Source organism: Brassica napus, chromosome A6 (assembly GCF_020379485.1).
Source record: "Brassica napus cultivar Da-Ae chromosome A6, Da-Ae, whole genome shotgun sequence".
NCBI lineage: Eukaryota > Viridiplantae > Streptophyta > Magnoliopsida > Brassicales > Brassicaceae > Brassica > Brassica napus.
This window is the reverse complement of record NC_063439.1, coordinates 17,990,832-18,012,798: the sequence shown is the minus strand read 5'-3', so window position 1 is coordinate 18,012,798 and position 21,967 is coordinate 17,990,832. Positions and strand designations below refer to the sequence as shown.

Here is a 21,967-nt window from a genome sequence, read left to right as displayed (position 1 = left end):
CGCGAACGTGTCTGTAAAATCCTCTCCTTCAACTTGATTATTTCCACAGACAACTAGTCGAGCTTTAGGTCGTTCAATAGTCCCGTCTGCCTTGTATTTATATGAATAAAGCCATTGATTGCGAAGCGCATTCTTTCCTGGTGGGAGTTGTGTAACATCCCACGTATCATTAGCTTCAAATGCATCAACCTCTGTGTGCATTGCATCGTTCCAAATCTTATGTTTCACTGCTTCGTTGAAGTTCTTTGGCACCTCATCGTTTATAAGCGCAGCCATAAACACCTTATGTGATTCTGAAAACAAATGGTCAGAAATATAGCTTGAGATAGGATAAGGTGTGTTACCTATGACCGTTTGTGGAGACCCATGATCAGACTTGGAGTGAGAGTGAGGGGGGGGGGGGTGTAGTGTAGCAGAGTGAGTCACATAATCTTTCAAGAGAACTGAAGGTGTCCTAAGACGTTCACCGCGGCGTAGTATTTCAGGGATTCCTGGAGAGGTAGATTGCACTTCATCAGATGATGATACAGGTGCAGGAGGAGAGCCAGGTATATCATTAGTAGGTGGGTTACTGATATCAGTCGTAGAGGGAACAGAGGAGGCAGTCGTAGGCATAGCAGGGGTGTCACGTAATGGTGACAAAGAAACCAGAGCCTCATGACCCTGAACTGGCGTAGTGGTTGTTGGTGACGAGGAACTCCCCCTTACTGCTGCAGGAGGAAGAAGCCAATCATCAACCGTAGGATCCAAGGCACTCAACGGAGGTGTAACATATGCCTCAGTATCAACTCCATGGAATTTAGTTTCTGAGAAAACAACATTTCTACTCTCAAAGAACTCATTCGTATTAAGATCATACAATGTCCATGCTTTCTTTCCATATGGATATCCAACAAAAATGCACTTCCTGCTTCGATCACCAAACTTATCCTTGTCCCGCGATTTGCGATGAGAGTAACATAATCATCCAAAAACTCTTAGTTTATCAAAGTCTGGTTTCTTATTAAAGAGAAGCTCGTAAGGTGTTCGTCCCTGAAGTAATTGAGATGGAGTCCGGTTTATAAGGTGTGCTGCTGTGAGAATACTTTCACCCTAGAATGAAACTGGTAGTCGAGCTTGGAAGAGACACGCTCGTGCAACGTTTAAGATATGTCTATGTTTTCGTTCAACTATACCGTTCTGTTGAGGATTATCCACACATGAGGTTTGATGTTCAATCCCATGTTGCTTGAAGAATGGCGTGAGAACCATGAATTCAGACCCATTTTCAGTGCGAATTGTTTTAACTGTTTTTCCGAATTGTCTCTCAGACAAAGCAATAAACTCACGAAGTAGTTGAGCAACCTCAGACTTTTCCAACATTAGATAAGTCCACACAGCTCTGGAAAAGTCATCAACTATAGTTAGAAAGTATCTTGAGCCCGAGGAAGATGGAGTTCTATACGGACCCCACACATCACAGTGCAGTAAAAAAAACGGCTCAAATGCTTTATTAGAACTCTCAGAAAAAACTTGTCGTGTTTGTTTAGCACGAAAACAGATCTCACAAGACGCAGCTTGTTCAGAATCAAAAACCAATCTATCTAAAATAGGTAAAGCTGACAAAATCCGATAAGAAGGATGTCCAAGCCGTCGATGCCATAGTTCTGATGTTGAAGAATTCTTAACCTCAGTATGATGAACTCGTGCAGCCGTGACACCCGTGAAGTAGTACACCCCCTCTCGTTCTTCACCCGTTCCAATCAGGGTCTTCGTAAAACGGTCCTGCAAGACACACAAAGTATCAGTAAATATAGCAATGCAGCCGGTTTGTTTGAGTAGTCGTGATACTGAGATTAGGGTGCAGTTAAAATCTGGCACAAAAAGAACATCTGATAAGTAGTAGTCTTTGCTTAGAACAAGTGTGTCCTTTTTCCTTGCTTGTGAAAAACGCCCATTCGGAAACTTGACAGACGAGGGCATAATGTCTGTTACATCACTAAGAAGAGCTAGATTACCCGTCATGTGATGTGACGCACCAGTATCTATAATAACATCTGCAATAGTTGTTTTACCAGAAAGTCTTTCGGTTGAGATTGTTGATTTAGCACCCTGAAGTTGCTGAAGAAGTTGAGTAATCTGGGCAATTGAATCAGCATTCGTAGAAGGCGACGCCGTGATATTGTTGGAAGCGGCTCTAGTTGAGTTAGAACACCCCCGACCACGGTTTCCATAGTTAGATGCACGGCCTCCTCTTCCTCGCTGAGAAGAGCCACGAGAAGTAGTTGTGTTCCTTTGTTCTAGCCACCAGTCAGGATATCCATGAAGAAGAAAGCACTCAGTATTATCATGACCTGTACGAGAACAGTGGGTACATGAACGATTAGGATCACGAGGTCGAAAAGATATAACCGATGCTTGTTGTAAGTCAGTTTTAGGAAGTTCAGTTTGCGCGGTGAAGCCTATAGCGTCTGGTTTAAGTTCCTTCGACCGCACGGTATTGTTGTGTTGCTCTTCTCGTATTACTCTGGAGTAGACATTGTTTATGTCCGGTAGTGGATCTTCATCAATAATTTGAGACCGTATGTTTCTGAATCGAGATTCATCAAGTCCGAACAAAAACTTGTGAACACGAATTTCTTCGCACTCTTTCTTAATGTCTGCGGAGGCATCACATGAACACGCCCGGGTAGTCTTGATGTTGTCGAGTTCCTCCCATAGCTTTGTAAGACGTCCATAGTACTCAATTACTGTCTGTCCTTGCTGCTGGCATGTATTTATTTCGTCACGTAGCTGATGAATTCGGACCCCATTCCTGACGGAGAATCGCCTCTGCAAGTTTTCCCAAAGCTTGTCTGCCTCAGGTACAAAGGAAACCGTCGATCGTATCTTAGGGTCTATCGACGTCCTAATCCAGCCAACCAGCATAGAGTTAATAGCAAGCCATCGAGATAGATCAGGTTCTGTTGATGGTTTCGGAATTGTTCCTTTTAAGAAACCAAGCTTTTGCTTTGCTTGTATGGAGTTGGAAAGCTCTGTCGCCCATTCTGAATAATTGTCCCCACGAAGCGAGACCGATGTGATTAGAGCCCCCGGATTGTCAGAGGGATGTAGATAGTATAAACCGGAAGACTCGGTAGAGGAGGTAGTAGGTAGAGACGTCAGAGACGTATTAGATGCAGAAGATGTAGTTTCAGTCATATTCCTTGTAGATCAAGGAACACGAATTTAAAAAAAAATAGGGTTTTCAGATTGTTTGCTCTGATACCTTGAAATCGTATGAGAATGATATGAAGTAGTAATTTGTGTTGTTCTATTATGAAGGCAATAGCCCTGTATTTATACAACTATCAGGTCTAAAGTAGATAAGGACACACACAACTGAATACATCATTATCTAGATAAATATAGGAGTTATCTCCAATACTCTCCACCGGCAGCCTATCCTCCGTCTCGTCATTTTGCGGTTTGCTTGGTCGGATGTCGTCCACCAAGTTCCTTCAAACGGTTGGATCAGGGTCCACTAAGAAGTTGATTATGGTTAACCCATTATCTGGCTCCTTAATGGGTTACCACCATTCCCTCTTCCTATGGAAAGAGATGATTCCTCGGACTTGTTGCCGAGTGTTTATATCAGATTACTCATGGTTTGTTAGTCTCTACGAAGATGCAATCGTAGTAGATGAGGCCTGCACCTCAATGTCACAAAGTGAAACATATGGTTTACCTTACACTAGTATTGATCCCGTACTTCGTACGGGTGTATTTTCGCTTGCATGTAAGACCAAGTTTCAGTTATATATAACTAAAATTGCTGGTACAAAATAGCTCTGATTTATCATAAGTAATGTGTATACATTAACAAACCATTGACACACTTATTACTGATTAACCAAAACACATAAAATTAAATTAGATTAGTTTTAAAACTTTCTTTAATTTTAGTTAGTTTAGTGGATTCAAATATTAGTTTGAAGTTTTTCTGGTTTACTTCATGTTTATTTTATAGCGAATATGATATCTACAAAGTTTACTCAAAAAAAAAAGATCATGTAAATGTCCACAAAAATTGTGGGTTACCTATCAATTGCACGTTGAAAGTTCAGAGTCCATGAACTCTCTTGAAAGCTTCTCTTCCAACGACAAACACTTCCTGAAATTAGAAATCAAATAGTTAAAACAAAACAATTTAGTGTCAAACAAAACTAATGCTCAAAAAAAAGAACAGATTCTTCTTGTTGAACTCGTTGCTTTAACACACCAGTCCTTCCTTGTAAATTTGAATCAGAAAGAGACGAAATCTATGTCTCCAAGAGATTACATAGACGTGATTATTAGGAATAGAGAAGATGAATTTGAAGTAAATAGAATACCTTTTAGGAATAGAGAAGATGAATTTGAAATAAATAATCATAAACTTTTGTCACTGTGCTTTGCAACACTGGAAGACAACATAAAAAATGATAAAGAAGAAGACCCAGAAATTATAGACAACCAGTTGATAGGATATAGAAGATGAGACAGTCAAGATGATGAGAAGTTATATAATTCATTGTTGAACGTGTTATAGTGTGATAGTTTTGAGAAAAAAATAGGAATTTGTATTTCTTGACAGTTACAGATATATTTACGATAAAGAAACTTTTTATCATTTTGATTTTATGGATTTTGTAAAACATGTGCCATGTGATTGGACGTGCGACTTGCACTTTAGTATATAAAGGATTAGTTTTCTATTTGTGTTTCACTTTTAAGAATGACGGTACATTAGAAATGGGAAAATAGACAATTTACTAGAAAGAATAATACAACTAGAAATGAGATATAGACAGCATAGAAAACAAAATATTATCTTTGTTCATGTGTTAGTGATCAATATTGTAATTTATAACGCTTAAAAACTGCTCTACATAGAATTACTATACGTCTATTACATATGAACTTATAAGGACATAGCATCCAGACTCTCGACTTATACAAGATATACACAAACAAAAAGTGTGCTGCTGATACAAAAACTACTGAGAAAATGTAACAACTAAGTAAAGATTTATTCAGTGAAAGAATGATCAATGGAAAGGATATCATTTTTTATTCAATTCTGGAATAACTAAACACAAAAACCACCACATATCAACCTGCTGCACCGATACTTTGAGCAGATCAAATCTACTGTTCATCTCTTCGACATCCTTTCTCAGTTCAAAATTTCTATGTGCAAGTTAAAGAGAATACGTTGTCGTCACTAAGACAGAGATTTGCAATATATTAAGAATGATATGAGATGAGCTCTAAAACAAACTTCTTTATAATTACACTCTTTCATCGAATTTGTTTTTTGTTTTTGGATGTTTTGTAAAGAAACCTAATTCTTTATTTGTTTGCAACAAAATCTTCAATTGAAAAAATACACATCAATTCACCTCGATAGTCACTCCACTCGGCTTAAAGTAATGTATGTCGTTTGGAATTTAGACATAATGAAAATGATGAGTTTTAATTATCTATCAAAACAAAAATATTAGCCGACGCCATGTTGTTTTGGAAGATTAAAAACAGCACACAGTGTTTTTGGGAGATTTTCTAGATCTGAAGATCTCTCTTCGTGGCTATCTTTCCATAGAAAAGCCACATTTTCTATTTCTCGATTATGCCATGTAATTTCATTTTTATCAATCTTCGAAAGAACGAAACAAAATATATTTCTAATACCACCATGTCATCTATTGTTGAATTACTAAACATGAAACTAGGTTTGCAAATAAAACAAAATACAAATTTCAGTCTTAAATACTCGTATAGTAGTTCTTATGTTTACAAGAATCTGGATGCATCAATGTATAATTGTATTTGTGACACAACAGCAGAGCTTTTACTAAGTTACATAAGTTTTATTTTTTAAGGATATATTATAGAACAATCATGTTGTAAAAACTTTATATACCAAAGGAAAAAGGATGATCATAAGCAACAGATATGAAGACGAAATTACATTTTGGATGGAATAATGTGAAGCCCTAATCAATTATATCTCATTGTCCCAAAGTTGTTCAATGGATTTGTAAGGGCTTGTGGTTTGATTAACAAGGAAATCTCCTCTCATGAGCTTCCACTCCTCCAATTGGTCGATAAGTAACAAGTCTTGATCATCCAATTTAATCTCTAAGGCTCTCTTGTTTTCTCTCATTCTTGCTCCATTAAAACTCTTCACTATCACACTTGCCCCTTTTGACATTCCCCACCTTAAAGCCACCTTCATGTTTAGATATAAATTAGATATGGCTCTTAGAAAAAAGGTAAAGAGCCCCAAAGCAAGTTATATATTTACGTTTTGAGTTACCTGAGCTGGGGTGGCATTATGCCTGAGGGCAATGGATTTGATTACAGGATGTTCAATCACAGCTGTTGACCCCCAACAATTCCCTGGCGCACCAAGTGGTGAGTATCCACTTACATGGATCTTGTTCTCTTCACACACTTCCCTTAGTTTGCTTTGTCTCCACAATGGATGCATCTCCACCTATACATAACACAAAATCTTAGTTTACCCAATTTAGCTAAAAGGAAGCAAGAAATCTGTAATGCGTTGCACACAAACCTGGTTAACTGAAGGAGAAACAGAAGCAAAATCGAGGAGATCATAGATCTTTTTAGAAGAGAAGTTGCTAACACCAATGGATCTACACAAACCCATCTCCAAGCATCTCTCCATGCCTTGCCATGTTTCTTCAATCCCCAAATGTTTCTCAAACTCGTCTTCCTTGGGGACAGGCTCACTCACTCCTGGTTTTAGCTTTATTGGCCAATGCACCAAGTAACTGTCTAGATACTCTAGCCCCATTGTCCTATAAAGTCAGAAACAATATGGTCATGAGATTGATATGTCGAACTTCATAGTACTGTAGGAGAGTGTTTGTGTTTGTCCAGAGAAACTCACTTAAGAGTTTGTGTGAGGGCAGAGATTGGGTCATGGTGATCGCTAGACCATAACTTTGAAGTGACAAAGATATCTTCTCTTTGGACAGATCCGCAAGAGATAGCTTGACCCAATGCAGTTCCTAGAGCTTCTTCTGATCCATATATCTTTGCCGTGTCAAAATGTCTATACCCTATCTGCCACCATTCCAAGAAGTAAGCTTATGAGACATCAGAAGTTACAACAACGTTCTTAACAAACTCTTTATTGAAATTGGAATAGCTAACATTTCTGTATTTTGGTTTTTCTAATTTATTTTATATTACTTGTAGATAATTTGTATAACAAGTTATGATTTTATACTACTATAAAATTTAATCATATTTGGTCGTCAAGTGATAACTACTATACTCATCAAGGGATGGTATAGAAAGTGATATGCAAGAAAAAAAACACACTATATTACAAGATAATTTGGTAAACTTTTTTTGTAGTTAAAAGTAAAGACATGAAATTATTTTAGAAGAGAGAAATATGAACCTTGATGGCTTGATGAACGGCTGAGATGGTGCTCTCTTGATCTTTTTTAGGACAATAAGTCCCCATTCCGAGCAATGGAATCGTCTTCCCACACCTGAGACGTGCCATGTCACTCCTCATGTCTCTTTTACTTTTGTTTCTCCTTCTCTCTCTATAGTCCCAATGTTTTTCTGTCTGTTGAATGTTGAAACTATGATGTGTTTATATAGGCCATTAAAAGGTCAACGATCTTGACTTTTAAATTCTTTCTAAAACAGTTTCCCTTATGACATGAATTATTATATGTAGAATATGACATATATATATGGAGTATTCTATGATAGTTTAATGTTTTAAATTGTCAAATGTAATTTGGAACTGGGACTAGGGAGGTATCGAAGCATGAGAGTTTTCCATGTCTTCTGGGATTTTCTTAGCCTACCCAAATCCTCATCTCTCAAACCTCAAGATGATATCTTGTCTCCTCAATAAATTTCCTCATTAGTGTTTTGAGTGTTTCCCAAAATATGGTTGTTCTTACATTTTTATTCTGCAACTTGGTTTATTGGAAAGTTTACAAGCTAATTGCTTGCGAATGTTTAATCTTAACTCATACTATATGACTTCTAAACGAAGCAACGGCCTAATAATATTTGAGTGGTAAATGACAAGTAATATTTCCAGATATAGTTCCTCTATTGTGAGTGTTACCAACAATAGAGAAAATTAATTATGACACAGACAAACTCGTTATTGTATTACTGGTTTATTTCTGATTTTATTGGATATTATGTATTTAACCAAAAACATGGGATATTTAGTAAGCTTTTATTGGTGTTAGTCTAGTAATTAATCGAAATGAATTAGTGTTAATTTAAACATTTTCTTAAGAAAATATTCCAATTGTTTCACAAACCATTTCATAAATCATACAGTATATGTTATCTTTCTTTTTTCATAACAGAAATCATAAATCATACATGTTATCTTTCCTTTTTCATAATATAATATATCAGACTAATAACATACTGTTTATTTTTACAGTTTACAACATTAATAATAATTAATTATGATTGAAATCACAGTAGAAACATTTGAATCTTAACTTTTGTCTGTGTCATAAAAGTAACCATGAATTAGTAGTTATGTTTTAGTTTTTAGTTAAGCCAGCGTGATTCTTAGACCATGATTAGTTTTTAGGATGGAGTTCTTAACTTCGATTAAGAACTGTTTCTTAGCTTTTAACTAAGAAAGCTAAGAGCCGGCTCTTAAATAAGAGATATAAATACCGATTTTTAATCGAAAAGTGTATAAAAAACAAAAAAGTGTTATGAATTAAAAATTCTAAATTAAAAATCCGGGTTAATCATACTCTTACTTTCCAAGTTGTTTTAACGTAACACTCAAAGATATGATATACTTCAAATATTAAGAATCAGCAGGAACAGATTGTGATATTATGAATCATATACTATCAGAATCTCATCCACATTTGAAGAGGCGTTTTGTAGGAAAGAATATTCGTTTCAATGATGATATAATAATAATATATGTTAGAAAGGGCGGTTTGACATAAAATAGTTGTCAATGATTTGATTTACATAAAATAGTTGATATAATGGAAGTCAACTCGAAGGTGACCGCATGCAATCGACGTTGGCTTACTAACTAAATTACATATGACTTAAGCGTTGACATATTCAATGCAATGTTGGTTCTTGTAGTATTTTACAACTAAAGACAGTCATGTTCCTGCATTTCTAGTGCACCGCCAGAAGATTTCACAAATCTTTTCCATGTGATTTATTGTTTTTTTTTTTTGATAATCCAGGGGTTCTCCACATACGTGGATCATTCCCCTGGGTCCGGTTAGGCATCGGTCCACTTCATCCGAGAGGGCTTTTATCTGGGTTGGGGACAAGGCCCAACACCCAGTACCGCATTTGGTGACAGAATGGGCAGTTCGCCTCCGCCTGGCGTCAAACCCGTGAGTATGACAATTGGCCCACAGGATCCTTACCAATGTGATTTATTGTTTTATTTGGAATTCGCAGTCATATTAATATAAATATTTGCTTTGTAAATTGAATTAAATGTCAACTACCGCTTACTACCAATTTAATTTTATCAAAATTTTCATCAACCGTTTGACGTCTCAAGTGTACATTAATTCGAATCACAAAATGTGTCTCTGCTTTAAATTATTTAATCCATTTCTTTTGCTACTTATGTGATAATTTCAGTGACTCATGCATGATATATGTTGAATAATTATCTTAAAAATAAACTGAAACAAAATTAGATCAAATGCACCTTTCCGTTGGTTGCTAATAGAATTAATTTATGGTGGTTGGAACATAAATATCAGCATTACAAAATGCATTGTAAGTAGTTTGAGTTGGATATATTTTATAGAGAAAAACAGGTAAAAATAATCAAACCATGAATTAAAATTAGTTTTATGGTTTCTTGTTAATCTGTGAGCATCACGATGTGATAGTAGTTATTGCTATATAAAAATAAACAAAAATAAATCTATCGTATTTCTCGTTAATCAACCTAACCATACCAATAAAAACCAACTCACAGAAGTTCTTTTCAGCTATAAATAAACATTTGTAGTAAACCCCTAACTGATACAAACAGACCGAACATTAAAGAAAACCGAACCGGCATTGAATCCTATTAGACCACCATCATAAGTGGTTTGCATTATTATTTACTTAAACCGAATCTTTTCACATTAACGAGAAGCTTTAGCAACCTCTTATCCAGCTCGGCTATTGCTGTGACCAAGACACACCGTTTGGTGATGACGTTCGCAGTATATCAGCCCTTACCTTTTCTCCTTGGATTTATTTAGGAGCTTTATCTCTGTTTCGCACCTATTGGTTGCAAATTGTTCTATTTCGGTTTTATTTTCCTTAGTCTTCGGACGCGAACATTGAAATGATTTTCTTTAATTACAAAAAAAAATGCCAGAAAAGAGCAAGGACAATGGATCCACAAATAAAAAAAAGTTGCTAAAAATCTGAATGAGCTTGCAAAAGCTGGATTAGTGATTTGTACTTCAAATGATTCGGTTGAGGTATAAGCAGAGATCACTTTAGTCTGCTTCAGAGAAGGATCTTGAATATCTTGAAGATCCGTTTTGATATAATTGTGAATGACTCTAAGATTTGTTATGTATTCATAGAAATCTTCTCATGCGTTTGTTGTAAGATAGTGAAAAATGCCTGGACAATGACTTGATTTTCTGACATGGCAGCAAGTAGTATCCATGAATGAAGAGATATGTGCTAGAGTTGCATCGGCTAAGAAGATCCCCATGCGTGAGTATCTGCGAGAGAGTAGAAAGTTTTGGATGTTTCCGAAAGATCCGACCAGAACCTGCATGAGATTTCTCATTTTTCACCCTGAGGCATTACTTTCACTTCTTTGAAAAGTAGAAAAAAGTATGAATGCTCTGTTTATACTACAATCTCTACTTGTTTAATACTAAAACCTGATTATACTGTTTCTTCACTCGTAAATATAACATCAATACCGTTCAGCTACAAAGAAACATCTGTTACAAAACAAACAGAACCGATAAAAAAACCGAACCAGCTTTGAATCTCATTAAGACAAACATCTAAACCGAGTATCTCTTCACAGCAAAGAGCAATACGAAACATAAAGATAAATTATGGACAATGAAAACGTTCCGAGCAGTGGTGGATACTTGTTTGCTGATGATTCAATTGAGGTATAAGCAGAGATTGATCACTTGGTCTGCTTTGTTACTGTCCTCTGGACTGTAGAAACTCCATCCACGAACTTTGTCCGGAAAAGAACATTGGCATTGTTGAACATTCCTTCCTTCAGCGAAACCACGATAAACTGTTGAAAAATGAGGTTTCAGAAGCAGAGACAGTTTTGAGACCAAACATTGGATTTAAAGTAGACAACATATGATTAAGTAAAGGGTTGAGATGGAGATTTGACCTGTGAGTGAGGGAAATGAGCTTTTATCATTCTTCCTATGTTCTGTGTGTGGCTGAGATCAAGAGCTGCATCAACCTGACAAATAATACAAAATCATGAATGTTTCTCTTTTTTCACTTGCTGAGAAATCTGAAATTGAAAAAGCAAAAGATATACCTCGTCTAATATATAAAGAGGAGCAGGTTTGAAGAGAAGCAATGCCAAGATTAATGATAGCGCAAGAAGGGACCTTTGCCCTCCGCTGAGTTCAGACAAAGACTGCTTCCATACTTTACCAAAGGCAACACGCACCTCGAGACCATCAAGGAAAGTACCGCCTTCAGGAGGTTCTAGCTTTGCCATGGTACCAGGTAATAGAGTTGAAAAAATTGATCCGAAATCCCTAAACATATGATTTAACAAAGATACACATCAGAAAAAGATATGGAAAGGGATACAATAGACTCATTGTTGGAAAAAAGGAGGCAACTTACTGGTTAACCTTAACCCATGTAACTTTCAGGGTTTCTTTTTTCTTCTCGTCGAGCTCCTCAATCACTTTCGTGATTTTGGATTTGTCATTCTAGTGAATAAAAGTTCCATTAGTGATTTGCACACGAAGCTATTGAAATACAGCAGGCACTCATCACTCAGTAACTAACCTCAATCGTATTTTTCTTCGATATCAGCGCATTGTATTCATCTTCTGCTTTCTCGAACATAGCCATAACCTTCTTGTTCACTCTTTTTTCCAAGCTTTATGAAGATAATGAATAACCAGCAACAGAAGAAGATTATTATGTTGCACTCCCAGAATGTGAAGATTAGTATAGATACATGTTACACATACCTTGACTGATCTGACTGGAGCTTATCGAGCTTTTCTCTAGCTACGTACGGATTACAAGATTCAAAATCATAATCTGTCCCTCCTTTTCCAAAAAGCTGCTTTTCAGATGCTATCCATGTATGCTTCTCAACGAGCTTGTCGACTTTCACTGAGCAGTCTTTATGATCCGTCTCCATCCTTACCACCTATAAAATATATTTGGAGAGAGTTCTCATGGAAAGTATATCACTCGACATGTAGAAGTTACAATAAACTAAAAATCATTGTAGAAATTCTTACGAACAAAACCAACTTTATCCTCTTTATATCATAATCAAGTTACCAGAAGTTTTAATTTTATATTCAGTTCCACTTCAATCAGCATACCCTCTTAAATTGATAAATGTTTCTTACCCATTAAGAAGCTTAAGGCAAATACAAAACATTAAAAAGGAACAAGGGATAGGACGAATAGCACTTCCATAAAAAAAGCATAAACCAATGCAGGTTAGAAAAAAACCTCATTTTCCAGCTTCTTTTTCTCAAGCTTCATGTCAGTAAGCTTCTGTAGACATTTTTCCTGCTCAGTGACAAAACTACTTATCTGTGTATCGCATTCCTTCATCTTTGCATGTATTAACTTGAGCTCGGCAAGAGACTCATCATGAATCTTCTGTAAGGCATCAACCTGCAGAGGAATCATATCTTAACATGATATATTTCCTCATTATCAACAAATCTAACCAAGAGTAGTGACTATAATCACCTTGGCCCGCTGCTCGTCTACTTCCGTAGTCAGAGTGGTAATCTGGGCTTTCAATGAAGCTAACTGGCTTTCCAAGGACGATTGTTCCTGAACCATCGCTTCTTCCTCCATCACAAGTTTTTCTTTTTCATTTTCATGACTCTGTATGCATGAAGAACCACAGAACGTTACAGCGAGTTTTGGAAGTGCCAAAGATTTTATGAAAATCTCCGAAAACTCAGAAGGCAATGTTTCCGTGATAAATTTGGATAATTCGGGACAATAAAAGAAATTATGATTCAAGTAGTTCAGTGGCGTATAAGTACTTGACTGAAAAATCTAGAATACCTTTAAATCTTTGGAAGCTGCCTGCATCTGAGCTTTAATGGTCTTAATATTTTTTTCCAAACCTTTGAGTCTTCCCTCTCTGTTTTTGTCATGGTCTTTGATGGATTTCTCTAATGTGGAGACAGCATCAACACAATTATTGTAAGCCAGTTCCTTCTCTTTAATTTGGGATCTCGTTTCTTCAAGCTCTACTTCAAGTTTTTGTACTGCTTCGCCAAGCTATATATAGATAGGTAGGCGGGATCGAAAGTGTAAATATGTGGCTCAAGTATGAATAAAAGACAATACGAAACAGATAATTTAGTTTAAGATATAGATAGAAGACGGAGATATAAACCTTGTGATGCTCATTCTGTTCAGCCCTTTTCAGGAATAAGGACAATTCATACGTTTTTAGCTCCAACTGTGCTTTAACATCTGTGAATTTCTTTTGAAGGGGCTGAAGCTCTTTGATCTGAGATGTCAAGATAAACAAGCAATTAAAGTTTGAAGTACTGAAAACACTTTATTACTGTGACATGAGGAGCTAAAAGAGAGCAATCAGATAGCATTATAAAGTTCTATCTCGGCGGAAAAATAGATTAAGGGTTTACCTGTGCTTCAATGTCAGCTAACCTCCTCTGGTGTCCTTGTAATTCTGATTCGGCTTCTGCCAGGTCATGAAGTTGCCTAAGGAGATCACCTCCACCCCTAAGGCAAAGGAATATATAAGAAAATAATGCTTTTATCTTTGAGTTTACGCATTTCTGAACCACATCCATGAGAAATCAAGTCTCGTAAGAGATCTAAGACTCCAAGAAAGAAAAACATACTTGCGACTCCCACCAGTGAGAAGACCACTGGGCTGGAAAATATCACCTTCAAGAGTGACACTTGGAGTTCGAATATCCCTATTGAAAGCAACCTGCAGAAGAAACAATGAGGGGCAGGGCATAGATTGAACACTAAAGAGTAGCGAAGACAATGAGACAAGAAATAAGGTACAGTAGATGTTGGAATTATAACCAATAAAAGTTTAGAATCGGTTATCAGATCTGATCCGTCAAGAGTACTCTCCAACTGCTAGAACCAGATCCAAAAAGGCCATACAATGTACATTCCATCAATATAAAGAGAGTACATGGTGTTTAAAATTTTGACATATATCATGTGTTTCACTTAGCTTTAATGATCAGAGATAGCTTTAACAATCTATATACCGAAGGCTGAGCTACAAATGCATATAAGGTAACTAGAAAAATAGCTCAGACAAATGAAATAATCTACGCAATGCATATTCCACGTAAAGTCAAAAATTATATGAAGCCGCTGCAACACCACTATAATTCTAAATGCGTGGTAAAGACTTACTTCCTTTGCGGCATCAGTAGTTTTGCAAACAAAAGTGGAGCCAAAAACATACTCCATAGCATTCTGCAAAAGACCATGATTCGATCAAAACAGAAGTTGAAACTCATTTATCAGAGCTCATGAATGAAGTGGAAGATTATCAGCCATGGACATTATGATACTCTTGAAAACTTGATATAACGAGAATTACATATCAGATACCTTTATATCCTGGCTATAACCGACTAAAGAAAGTGCCAGTTCTGCATTATCCTTCCCAACCTGAAAATAAATGGAAAATTAGCAAGGAACCAAAAAAATGAAATTAAATATGGAAATACCATATAAAAAATCCACATACCAATCTAGCAGTCGCTTGCTGCACTCTAGGCTGAACAACGTAAGATTGAATTTTGTTCAGAGGTATAATTGTAACTCTTCTCCTAAGAGCTCCATTTTGAAGGAGCTGTTTACCAGTTTCTTCTGAGTCCACAACAACATTATACAACTTTCCACCAGCAGTAACCTGAAAACAAGAAGCAGAGTGACTTGAGAATATTAAAATCCAACAATGCGTATTGTGTAGTGATAAGATACCCAATTTACCTCCAACGCTGTCATTGAGTTCCTGTCTTTTACTTTTATTAGTTTTGCGACCACACCTTTCACCTTTGATCGGTCAAAGTTTCTCACAGGATCGCGGTATGAAAATTGAACATTTGCTAATTGAGCTGATAAACCACGGACTTTATCTTCCAGCCTTTGCACAACTTCAAGTACAGATCCACGGTCCTAAACGAATATTTCAGTTAGAGATGTATACTTAAATGTAAAAATTGATGAAATCAACTAAGATGACCATGCTAACCTTCTCCAATGCATCCATTTGACCCTCTTTAATAGGAATAGATTCAAGTATCTTTTTTACACGTTCCACATCACCTTTTCTAGAACCAAGTTCATTCTCAACTTCAACGGCTTCATCCTGTTTTGACATTAACTGAGATTTTCTCTCCTTTAGCTCCTTTTCGCAGTGTCCTATTTTGGTTTTCAGCTGTTTCAACTCTGTTTCTGCTGTTCCAACAGCAATCTTCCCATCCCGTAGTTGATCTTCTAGGCATTTCTCTTCATCTCCGCTACTTTTACCAGCTAGTACGCCCTAATAACCAAGGGAGACTAGTTAACATAAATCAAAAGAATATTATCTGGTAAGAAACAACAATATGTTATTTCGTGGTATTACCTGGTGCTCCTTTTCAGATTCTTCCAATGTGGTGGAGAGTTCCTGGAATCTTCGTTTTAGGTCAGCCGCTCCTTCCTCAGACTTCTTAACAGCAGCGGCTCTCTCGTTTACGGATTTTTTCAACTCTTCTATATTGTGAACAATCTAGCAACAACAAGTAGGAAGTTATAGACGTCAGAAATAGCTGAGAATTTGTAACAGTTGTAACAGGAACCAGAAAAAAAAACATTTTCGTCATCTCTCTAACCTTTTCAGCATTCTCCTTTTCTCCCAGAAGGGTGTCCTCCTTATTATTAAGCTTAGATGACTCACGTGTCATCTCTTGAGACAGCGAATCCACTTTCTCGGACAGAGTTTTTACTTCCCCTCCCATGCTGGCTTCCTTTGCCCGAGTCAAATCCTCTATCTGTTTCTCAATACCCTTTACTTCCTCATGTGCCTTTTCAGTTTCCTCGTCAATACTAGTGAGCTTCGCCTTCATTGCTTCCACCCCATGAACAGCGTTGTCTCTAATCTTCTCTGCTTGAACATACTCAAAGGCAATACAGAACCTCTTCAGTCGATCTAGCTCTGCGTTGCCATTAGCCCACTGCATGTACTGCGCTTTCTCCTTCCTCAGTTTCTCTAAAGCCGGCAATATCTCATGATCCAGAAGCTTGTTAATCTCATCAACCTTGGTTTGCTTTTTCTCAAGCGTCTTCAGTGCAGCCTCTTTCTTGTTCTCGTACATTCTTGTGCCAGCAGCTTCCTCGAGCATGGAGAGGATCTCGGGAGGCTTCATGTTCAAGACTTTGGTGATACGCCCTTGCATGATGAGAAAGTGGGGGTTGTTGACGTTGAGCTGCACCGAGTGGAATAGATTCTGGACTTGATTTGGTTGCGCAAGCTTCCCATTTATCAAATACTTGTTCCGACCACCAACCACAATCTTCAAAACCAAAAGCAAAACGTTACTATGAGTAAGAGCAAATGAAAGATAAAATCAGAGGGAAGAAGAAAAGTAGTCTACTTGTCGAGTAACAGTGATCTCGGGATGCTCCTCGTAGCCGAGAGGGCTTCTGTGTCTCTCGGAGTTGTCGAAGGTAACGGAGACGGTGGCCTTGGTAATCCCAGCTTGGCCTTGCTTGTAGACGAGCTCCTGGAGATTAGCAGCTCGGACCTGCTGGAGATTGGTGATACCCAGAACGAAACAGATGGAATCGAGGATGTTCGATTTCCCCGATCCGTTCAGACCCGTTATCGCGTTGAAGTGGGGATCAAAGCCAGAGACGACCGTCCTCGTCGCGTATGATTTGAAACCTTCGAGGCATATCTCCTTTATGTGCATCTTCCCCCAGATTAAATGAAGCAAATTGGGAACCCAGAAGCAAGATGGAACTTCGCTTTAATCGGAGTCGGAGATTGAAGGTTACTACAGTAAATTGAATCGTTGCGAGAGACGAATCTGCAATCAATTTTTTTTTGTGTGTGGATAATTTTTTTTAGGTGAGCAGATTTGGAATTTTGAAATGAGGGTTTTTGGATTTGGGAGCAAAAAGAGCGGGAAACTGAAGTTCCCAAACTCGCCAGACGATTCAGAAGGTTTCAAAAATCGTCGGTATGTCGTCGGAATAACGCTATTCCGAGGACATACCGACGAAAGAAGTCATCGGAAATATCTCCTCGGAAATTCATATTTCTTCAGAATTCCGTCGGAAATTTCCGACGGAATTCTGAGGAAACTAAATTCCGAGGAAACTCCGAGGACACCAAGTTCGTCGGAAGGTTCCTCGGAATATACCGAGGGACGCCTTCCTCGGAATATTTCGATGGAATTCCGATGGCCCAATCCTCGGAAGTTTCGACGAAATATTCCTCGGAATGTTTATCGGGAAATTCCGAGGAACATGGTCCTCGGAAAATTCCGAGGAACATCTTTCCCTCGGAAAATTCCGAGGAACTTTTGTCCCTCGGAAAATTCCGAGGAACTTCCTTCCCTCGGAAAATTCCGAGGAACTTATGTCCCTCGGAAAATTCCGAGGAACTTCTTTCCCTCGGAATTTCGGAAAAAAATAATTTTTTAAAAAAATTATTTTTTTAAAAAAATTTAAATTTTTGAAATTTAAATTCGAAAATTTAAAATTAAAATTAAAATTAAAATTGAAAACATAGTAGATAATATTCAAAGTTAAATAAAACATTCCGAGTTTTTGGTTAAAAAAAAAAAAACTTCGGGTCTTGAATGTTCGAGAACACCTCGTTTGGGTACATCCTCCTCATCATCTCCATCATCTGCTCGTTCAGCTTCTTCCGTGTCTCATAGCCCGCCTGTTGAGCTGCCATCTGGATCTCCAACGCAGATATCCGATCATCCTTGTCCTTCAGCTGAGCCGTAAGAACTTCTGGATCAACATATGGCGGTGGTGCAGAAGAAGGAACAGCCGACCGGGAGCGACGACCCAAACCGACCAAACGTCTCTTCTTCTTTGGAACCGACTGAAATATAAATAACCAAATTTAAATAATATAAATTGATGATAAAATAAAAATCAAGAAATAAATAAATTGAACTTTAAAAAAAAAGAACTTACCGATTCAACGATTTCGTTGATTCGAACCCGGGACAAGTTGGTCGAAGCCGTCGAATCGTCATCATCGGTTTGAAGCTGAGACACTTCGTCATACACTTGAGTTTGGACCAGGTCGACCACGCCCCTCACAAGGCCATCATCAATCTGGCCGGTCTTCTTGTTGGTATACGCCCTTTTCATTAGGGCGAGATCATCAACTGGCTCGCCCTCATTTTCTTCCGCCTTGAAAAAAAATAAATTAAACAAACATTAGAAATTTGAAGAAATGCACAAAAAATAAAATTATGAAACTTAAATAATTGAAGAAAAAACGGTTGAACTTACCATGCGATCCCCCAGAGTGGCAATAGATTGAGCACCCAAGTTATGCTTGTAGATGCCCTTCCCTTTACGGTCGCTCCTGCGGTTGTTGGAGTTGGTGGAAGAAGTTTCTTTCGTCTCTTCCTTATCCCAATGCGCACACAACTTCTTCCAGACCGTGTCGTTCATCGACTTTGGGATCTTTTAATTTTTTTTAAAAAAAATAGTTTAATAATTTAAAAAATAGTTTAATAAATTAAAAATTGTTAATAAATTAAAAACTACCTTGTTTGCTTCCCACTTCTTCTTCCACTCGTACATCTGCTTCCCATAGTTGTCCATAACTTTATGGACAAAATGGTGATAGATAGAGAGCGTATCATCGGAATTTCAGTTGAATTCTTGCTGAAATAGTTTAATAAATATTTTAATAACTTTATGGACAAAAATATAAATAGTTTAATAATTACAAAAAAAGTTTTAATAAATAAAAAATAGTTTAATAAATATAGAAAATAGTTTAATAATTACAAAAAAAAGTTTTAATAAATAAAAAATAGTTTAATAATTAAAAACAATAGTTTTAATAATATTTAAAATGTTTAATAAATATAGAAAATAGTTTAATAAATATAGAAAATAGTTTAATAATTACAAAAAAAAATTTTAATAAATAAAAAATAGTTTAATAATTAAAAAAATAGTTTTAATAATATTTAAAATGTTTAGTAAATATAGAAAATAGTTTAATATTTACAAAAAAATAGTTTTAATAAATAGAAAATATAAGTAAAAAATTTGAATACTTACCGCAAACTGACGAAACCACATATGCTGCTTCTCGAGAGGAAAGTCAGTGAAAGTCGGATGTCCCTTGTCGACGGCCGAGTACATCATACGGTCCGGGAACGAGAATCGAGAGAAACAAAAACTCTCGTCGCAAGCACAAGTTTGGGGGTAGGTTGTATGGTGTAAGAATGACTGGCCATAGAGAATACTGTCTTCCACTCTTGCCAAACGGGCTGAAACCATCAGTACATAATCCAAAGTAGACATTTTTTTCTCTCATACGCAAACTCGGGATACTTTGATTGGAAATGCTTCCACGCTTTTGCATCTGAAGGATGTCTGATCTCACCATCTGTTGAGTGCTCCGCATGCCATCTCATTGGTTGCGTTGTGCGTTCAGACAGATACAACCTCTGCAACCTTTCCGTCAAAGGCAAATACCACATCCTTTTATATGGCACTGGAACTCTTCCACTCGTATCTTTATAACGAGGCTTTCCACAAAATTTGCATGAAACCCGCTGTTCATCCGCCCTCCAATAAATCATGCAGTTGTCTCTGCATACATCTATTACCTGATACGATAAACCAAGACCAGCTACGAGTTTCTGAACCTCGTAGTATGAGCCAGGAGCTACATTATCTTCGGGTAGAATACCTTTTACATAATCAGCAATCGCATCCACACAGTCTTCAGCCAAATTATAATCCGTCTTAATGCCCATCAATCTTGTAGCAGATGATAAAGCTGAATGACCATCTCTGCAACCTTCGTACAATGGTTGCTTTCCAGCATCCAACATATCATAAAATCTCCTAGCTTCGGCTTGGGTAAATCTTCCCCTCTAAAATGATCATTTACCATCTGCTCAGTACCTACACCATAATCTACATCCGTTCTAATTGGTTCTTCTAATCTAACCGCTGGCTGAGGTTCGCTAGTACTACCATGTTCATAATCAGTTTCCCCATGATGATACCAAATTTTGTAACTTCGTGTAAACCCACTCAAATATAGATGAATCCAAACATCCCACTCTTTAATAACCTTTTTATTTTTACAATTAGAGCAAGGACATCTTAATATACCTGTTTTTGCTTACGGTTGTCGGTGAACTAACCCCATGAATTCGGTTATACCTCGTTGGTATTCTTCCATAAGCAATCTCGTGTTTGGATCCAAATGAGGTCGATCGATCCAAGAACGAAAATAATTTGAAGAAGACATGTTTTTTATGAATCAAATTCGTGTGTAAAGAGAGTGAGAGGGAGGATGAAGATATGGAGTGAATGAAGAGGAAGAGGGGTGCTTGTATTTATAGTTGAAATCCTGCCGACAGACCGAGGAAATTCCGACGGAATTCCGATGCCAACGGCTAGTTCGTCGGAATTTCCTCGGAATTTTTAAAATCCCCCAACAGCTCTCTAACGTCTATAATATTTCCTCGGAATTCATCGGTTTTTTCCGAGGAATACAATTTTCCTCGGTATTCCATAAGAATATTCCGACGAAACGATATTTCCTCGGAATTCCGTCGGTATATTCCGAGGAAATTCCGAGGAAACCAAATTTTGTGTTTCCTCGGAATATCCTCGGAAATTTCTCGGGATTTTCCGAAGATTTCATTTTCCGTCGGAACGTCCGTCAGAATACCGTTGTTTTCTTGTAGTGCAAGGAGCCTTTCGGGTAGTGATCTTAAGAACCTTGGTGGGCATTCTTACTGGTCCCTTGGTTCTCAGTCTCTTGTCCTTAGCTCCACGAACCAAATCAGCACACACTACACGGAACAAGTAAGACATCAAAAACACTCCTTCACTGTTCTGACCAAAAATCTTCCATTTCATTCAATTCGAATAAAGCTACAACCTTTGCTAAACCCTAAATCCTAAATTGCAAAACCCTAGATCGGCTATTTTGATTCCTCTACCAGATTTTTTAAACCGATTAAAATAGTTAAGCCCTATAAACCCTAAAATTTCGAGCTGATCAAAATCAAAACCATTACAAGAAAGTGATTGCTAAAATGAGACAGTTATGCCATCAAAATCAAAAAGGAAAAGATGTATAAAAACCTTTCTCAAGGTTCTTCACATTCTTGGAGGAGAGAGTGATCCTGATCTTATGAATTTGCTCGAGTGGCTCTTCCAAACCAGCCTTCGGGGGCTTCACTGCTGCATAAGCCATGTTTTCAACTTCTTTCTTTCTTCTTCCAGGAAGAAAAAAATTTAACCTTAAATATAAAGTCTCCTGGAATGAAAACCCTAATTATCTTACGGGTTTGTGAGGCCTAATCATTCAGATGAATTATATTTGGGCCTTAGGCCATTAAGTTATAGCCAACTTAACTGGTCTGAGCCTGAGAGATTTACATGGGTCATTCACCAAAGCAAAGGTTATATAATAAGCGATATAGACAATTGAGCCGTTAGAGGT

The 21,967-nt window shown here is 37.3% G+C and overlaps 3 protein-coding genes across 3 annotated transcripts; all 3 read right to left on the bottom strand.

Moving 5' to 3' along the window:
• Positions 1-3,283: 3,283 nt before the first annotated feature.
• On the bottom strand, positions 3,284-9,184 carry LOC106351800 (NADPH-dependent aldo-keto reductase, chloroplastic-like). Its single transcript, XM_013791539.3, has 5 exons — positions 7,436-9,184; positions 6,917-7,092; positions 6,578-6,824; positions 6,320-6,499; positions 3,284-6,232 (listed from the first exon to the last, which is right to left on the bottom strand). The coding sequence occupies exons 1-5, from the start codon at positions 7,553-7,555 to the stop codon at positions 6,005-6,007; spliced, it is 951 nt and encodes a 316-aa protein (XP_013646993.2). The 5' UTR covers positions 7,556-9,184; the 3' UTR covers positions 3,284-6,004.
• Positions 9,185-10,926: 1,742 nt separating this feature from the next.
• Positions 10,927-17,379, bottom strand: LOC106347790 (structural maintenance of chromosomes protein 2-1). The gene is made up of 20 exons (XM_013787390.3): positions 16,884-17,379; positions 16,122-16,802; positions 15,875-16,018; positions 15,500-15,790; positions 15,238-15,423; positions 14,993-15,157; positions 14,854-14,913; positions 14,653-14,715; positions 14,115-14,206; positions 13,896-13,992; positions 13,640-13,756; positions 13,303-13,521; positions 12,976-13,116; positions 12,730-12,897; positions 12,231-12,415; positions 12,043-12,136; positions 11,875-11,963; positions 11,558-11,783; positions 11,402-11,476; positions 10,927-11,296 (listed from the first exon to the last, which is right to left on the bottom strand). Exons 1-20 carry the CDS (start codon positions 17,199-17,201, stop codon positions 11,180-11,182), a joined length of 3,528 nt encoding a protein of 1,175 aa, XP_013642844.2. The 5' UTR covers positions 17,202-17,379; the 3' UTR covers positions 10,927-11,179.
• LOC106350343 (40S ribosomal protein S20-2-like) lies at positions 17,213-21,794 on the bottom strand. Its single transcript, XM_013790244.3, has 3 exons — positions 21,607-21,794; positions 21,188-21,311; positions 17,213-17,318 (listed from the first exon to the last, which is right to left on the bottom strand). Exons 1-3 carry the CDS (start codon positions 21,716-21,718, stop codon positions 17,213-17,215), a joined length of 342 nt encoding a protein of 113 aa, XP_013645698.1. The 5' UTR covers positions 21,719-21,794.
• Between the last annotated feature and the right edge of the window lie 173 nt (positions 21,795-21,967).